The 6,152-nt window shown below is 47.0% G+C and overlaps 1 protein-coding gene across 1 annotated transcript; it reads left to right on the forward strand.

The window, feature by feature from the left end:
• Positions 1 to 1,404: 1,404 nt before the first annotated feature.
• LOC124026389 (receptor-type tyrosine-protein phosphatase mu-like) lies at positions 1,405 to 3,897 on the forward strand (the record flags this gene model as incomplete). Its single annotated transcript, XM_046339413.1, has 2 exons — positions 1,405 to 1,517; positions 3,717 to 3,897. Coding segments are annotated over 2 exons (294 nt in total), but the record flags the coding sequence as incomplete, so codon positions are not given.
• Positions 3,898 to 6,152: the final 2,255 nt, after the last annotated feature.

Below are 6,152 nucleotides of genomic sequence, written 5' to 3' on the forward strand. Positions count from 1 at the left end.
AAAACCAAGTCGAAACGGTGTAGAAATTGTAATGGACATACACTCATACAGTTTCTTAACCATGTCCACTTCGCTAACAATCACCTACATTACAGCTGGACAGTCAGGGAGCATTACAGCTGGACAGTCAGGGAGCATTACAGCTGGACAGTCAGGGAGCATTATAGCTGGACAGTCAGGGAGCATTACAGCTGGACAGTCAGGGAGCATTACAGCTGGACAGTCAGGGAACATTAAGCTGGACAGTCAGGGAGCATTAAAGCTGGACAGTCAGGGAGCATTACAGCTGGACAGTCAGGGAGCATTACAGCTGGACAGTCAGGGAGCATTACAGCTGGACAGTCAGGGAGCATTACAGCTGGACAGTCGGGGAGCATTACAGCTGGACAGTCAGGGAGCATTACAGCTGGACAGTCAGGGAGCATTACAGCTGGACAGTCAGGGAGCATTACAGCTGGACAGTCAGGGAGCATTACAGCTGGACAGTCGGCATGGAACATTCCCAAAACGATGGCTAGATGGCGAGGATGCAACCCCCCGGGGAAACATTTGTTTGGTACTCATGTGGAGACAGTTTGTACCCAAGACAGTCTGTACCCAAGACTGTCTGTACCCAAGACACTCTATACCCAAGACAGTCTGTACCCAATACACTCTGTACCCAATACACTCTGTACCCAATACACTCTGTACCCAATACAGTCTGTACCCAATACAGTCTGTACCCAATACAGTCTGTACCCAAGACAGTTTTTACCCAAGACCGTCTGTACCCAAGACAGTTTGTGCCAAAGACACTTTGTACCCAAGAAAGTCTGTACCCAAGACAGTCTGTATCCAAGACAGTCTGTACCCAATACACTCTGTACCCAAGACAGTCTGTACCGAAGACAGTCTGTACCCAAGACAGTCTTTACCCAAGACCGTCTGTACCCAAGAGACTTTACACCCAAGACACTGTACCCAAGACACATGTACTCAAGGGCAACAGCCCTACACATTTCTGAATCTACGTCTTTCAACCTAGTGTTGTGTTTTTCTGTGTTACTGTTTTTATCCATTGCCTGTAATTTTTCTACACTTATCTTATTGTAGTGAAAGAGAGTCACGTCTCTCTCCTCATTTCTTCTTCTCTGTTCCACCATTACTATAAGTAGTGATTGCAGTGAAAGGGAGTCACGTCTCTCTCCTAGTTTCTTCTTCTCTGTTCCACTATGACTATAAGTAGTGATTGCAGTGAAAGGGAGTCAAGTCTCTCTCCTCGTTTCTTCTTCTCTGTTCCACTATTGCTATAAGTAGTGATTGCAGTGAAAGGGAGTCAAGTCTCTCTCCTCGTTTCTTCTTCTCTGTTCCACTATTGCTATAAGTATGAGTTATAGTTCTTCACTCTTCTTCTGACCCCAGAGCCTCCTGTGCCCATCGCTCCCCCGCAGCTGACAGCGGTCGGCGCCACCTACATGTGGATCCAACTCAACGCTAACTCCATCAACGGAGACGGGCCAATCATCGACCGAGAGGTATTTCTATTTACTGATGGTTTATTGATAGAAAACACATTGGCCACGTCCCAGAATGCACCTTCATTCTCTATATAGTGTACTACTCCAATATGTCTTCAGTCAGACGTCGTGGCACTATATGGAGTGCCGTGTTTATCATCTGATGTGTCGTTCCACAACAGTGTTTATAGCAATGTTTTCCAATCCTGGTCCTGGGGAACCATAAGGGACGCCATTTTGTTTTTGGTTTTTGCATGATTCCATTTATTAAATACTTGATGATGAGTGATTTAGTTCAATCAAAAGTGTATTATTGCCATGGTGGTAATAAGTAGAACTGTGAACCTCTGTGACCCCGGCACCGGGATTCAGTAGCCCCGGTGTACATACGGTAACTAACACCGGGATTCTGTAGCCCTGGTGTACATACGGTAACTAACACCGGGATTCTGTAGCCCTGGTGTACATACGGTAACTAACACCGGGATTCTGTAGCCCTGGTGTATATACGGTAACTAACACCGGGATTCAGTAGCCCTGGTGTATATACGGTAACTAACACCGGGATTCAGTAGCCCTGGTGTATATACGGTAACTAACACCGGGATTCTGTAGCCCTGGTGTATATACGGTAACTAACACCGGGATTCTGTAGCCCTGGTGTACATACGCTAACTAACACTGGGATTCTGTAGCCCTGGTGTACATACGGTAACTAACACCGGGATTCAGTAGCCCTGGTGTATATATGGTAACTAACACCGGGATTCAGTAGCCCTGGTGTATATACGGTAACTAACACCGGGATTCAGTAGCCCTGGTGTATATACGGTAACTAACACCGGGATTCAGTAGCCCTGGTGTATATACGGTAACTAACCCCGGGATTCAGTAGCCCTGGTGTATATACGGTAACTAACACCGGGATTCAGTAGCCCTGGTGTATATACGGTAACTAACACCGGGATTCAGTAGCCCTGGTGTATATACGGTAACTAACACCGGGATTCTGTAGCCCTGGTGTATATACGGTAACTAACACCAGGATTCAGTAGCCCTGGTGTATATACGGTAACTAACACCGGGATTCAGTAGCCCTGGTGTATATACGGAAACTAACACCGGGATTCAGTAGCCCTGGTGTATATACGGTAACTAACACCGGGATTCAGTAGCCCTGGTGTATATACGGTAACTAACACCGGGATTCAGTAGCCCTGGTGTATATACGGTAACTAACACCGGGATTCAGTAGCCCTGGTGTATATACGGTAACTAACACCGGGATTCAGTAGCCCTGGTGTATATACGGTAACTAACACCGGGATTCAGTAGCCCTGGTGTATATACGGTAACTAACACCGGGATTCAGTAGCCCTGGTGTATATACGGTAACTAACACCGGGATTCAGTAGCCCTGGTGTATATACGGTAACTAACACCGGGATTCAGTAGCCCTGATGTATATACGGTAACTAACACCGGGATTCTGTAGCCCTGGTGTATATACGGTAACTAACACCGGGATTCAGTAGCCCTGGTGTATATACGGTAACTAACACCGGGATTCTGTAGCCCTGGTGTATATACGGTAACTAACACCGGGATTCAGTAGCCCTGGTGTATATACGGAAACTAACACCGGGATTCAGTAGCCCTGGTGTATATACGGTAACTAACACCGGGATTCAGTAGCCCTGGTGTATATACGGTAACTAACACCGGGATTCAGTAGCCCTGGTGTATATACGGTAACTAACACCGGGATTCAGTAGCCCTGGTGTATATACGGTAACTAACACCGGGATTCAGTAGCCCTGGTGTATATACGGTAACTAACACCGGGATTCAGTAGCCCTGGTGTATATACGGTAACTAACACCGGGATTCAGTAGCCCTGGTGTATATACGGTAACTAACACCGGGATTCAGTAGCCCTGATGTATATACGGTAACTAACACCGGGATTCTGTAGCCCTGGTGTATATACGGTAACTAACACCGGGATTCAGTAGCCCTGGTGTATATACGGTAACTAACACCGGGATTCTGTAGCCCTGGTGTATATACGGTAACTAACACCGGGATTCTGTAGCCCTGGTGTATATACGGTAACTAACACCGGGATTCAGTAGCCCTGGTGTATATACGGTAACTAACACCGGGATTCTGTAGCCCTGGTGTATATACGGTAACTAACTTCCAACTTTAATCCAGGTGGAGTACCGTACCGTGTCAGGGACCATGTATGACCTGCAGCCTGTGGACAAGACCACCCATAAGATAGGTCACCTGACACCAGACACAGACTATGAGATCAGTGTGCTGTTGACCAGGCCCCTGGATGGAGGGACTGGGGCCCCCGGGCCTCCTCTCAGGGCCAGGACCAAGTGTGCCGGTGAGTCCTGAAGAAAGTTATATACTAAACACACACACACGTAACCTGTACTCCATACCCCATAACCGGTAGGCCATACCACATTACCCGTACGCCATAACCGGTAGGCCGTACCACATTACCCGTACCCCATAACCGGTATGCCGTACCACATTACCCGTACCCCATAACCGGTATCCCGTACCACATTACTCGCACCCCATAACCGGTAGACCGTACCACATTACCCGTACCCCATAACCGGTAGGCCGTACCCCATAAACGGTAGGACGTACCACATTACCCGTACCCCATAACCGGTAGGACGTACCACATTACCCGTACCCCATAACTGATAGTCTGTACCACTTAATCCTTTACCTAACTGGTAGACCGTACCACATAACCGGTAGGACATACCACATTAACCGTACCCCATAACTGGTAGTCTGTACCACGTTTCCCATACCCCATAACCGGTAGACCGTACCACATAACCTGTACCCCATAGCCGGTAGTCCGTACCACATAACCGGTAGGACGTACCACGTAACCCGTACCCCATAACCGGTAGTCCGTACCACATTACCCGTAACCCATACCACGTAATCCGTACCCCATAACCGGTAGGCCGTACCCCATAACCGGTAGGCCGTACCCCATAACCGGTATCCCATACCACATAATCCGTACCACATAACCGGTATCCCATACCACATAACCCATACCACATAACCGGTATGCCGTACCACGTAATCTGTACCCCATAACCGGTAGCCTGTACCACCTTTTTTCCGTACCCCGTACCCTGTACCCCATACCACGTAACCCGTAATCCATACACCGTAACCCGTACTCTGTAACCCATACTCTGTAACCCGTACTCCATACCCCGTAACCCGTACTCTGTAACACGTACTCTGTAACCCCGTAACCCGTACTCTGTAACCCGTACTCCATACCCAGTAACCCGTACTCTGTAACCCGTACTCTGTAACCCATACTCTGTAACCCCATAACCTGTACTCTGTAACCCGTACTCCATACCCCGTAATCCGTACTCTGTAACCCGTACTCTGTAACCCCGTAATCCGTACTCTGTAACCCATAACTCTTAACCCATAACCAATTACCCATAACCCGTAACCAATAACCCGTAACCCATAACCCATAACTCGTAACCCATAACCAATTACCCATAACCCGTAACCCATAACTCGTAACCCATAACCAATAACCCGTAACCAATAACCCGTAACCAATAACCCGTAACCTATAACCCGTAACCAATAACCCGTAACCCATAACCCGTAACCTATAACCCGTAACCCATAACCCGTAACCTATAACCCGTAACCAATAACCCGTAACCTATAACCCGTAACCTATAACCCGTAACCAATAACCCGTAACCCATAACCCGTAACCTATAACCCGTAACCAATTACCCATAACCCGTAACCAATAACTCATAACCAATTACCCATAACCCATAACCCATAACCAATAACCCATAACCTATAACCCGTAACCAATAACTCATAACCAATAACCCATAACCCATAACCCGTAACCAATAACCCGTAACCCATAACCAATTACCCATAACCCTTAACCAATTACCCACAACCCATAACCCATAACCAATAACCCGTAACCAATAACCCATAACCCGTAACCAATTACCCATAACCCATAACCCGTAACCAATAACCCGTAACCAATTACCCATAACCCGTAACCAATAACCCGTAACCAATTACCCATAACCCATAACCTGTAACCAATAACCCGTAACCAATTACCCATAACCCATAACCCGTAACCAATTACCGATAACCTATAACCCGTAACCAATAACCCATAACCCGTAACCAATTACCCATAACTCGTAACCCATAAATCGTAACCCATAACCCGTAACCCATAACCAATAACCTATAACCAATTACCCATAACCCGTAACCCATAACCAATAACCTATAACCAATTACCCGTAACCCATAACCCGTAACCAATAACCAATAACCCATAACCCGTAACCAATAACCCGTAACCCATAACCCGTAACCCATAACTCGTAACCCATAACCAATTACCCATAACCCGTAACCCGTAACCCATAACTCGTAACCCATAACCAATAATCCGTAACCAATAACCCGTAACCCGTAACCCATAACCCATAACTCGTAACCCATAACCAATTACCCATAACCCGTAACCCGTAACCCATAACTCGTAACCCATAACCAATAATCCGTAACCAATAACCC

This window comes from Oncorhynchus gorbuscha, unplaced genomic scaffold (genome assembly GCF_021184085.1).
Source record: "Oncorhynchus gorbuscha isolate QuinsamMale2020 ecotype Even-year unplaced genomic scaffold, OgorEven_v1.0 Un_scaffold_2721, whole genome shotgun sequence".
Classification (NCBI taxonomy): Eukaryota; Metazoa; Chordata; class Actinopteri; order Salmoniformes; family Salmonidae; genus Oncorhynchus; species Oncorhynchus gorbuscha.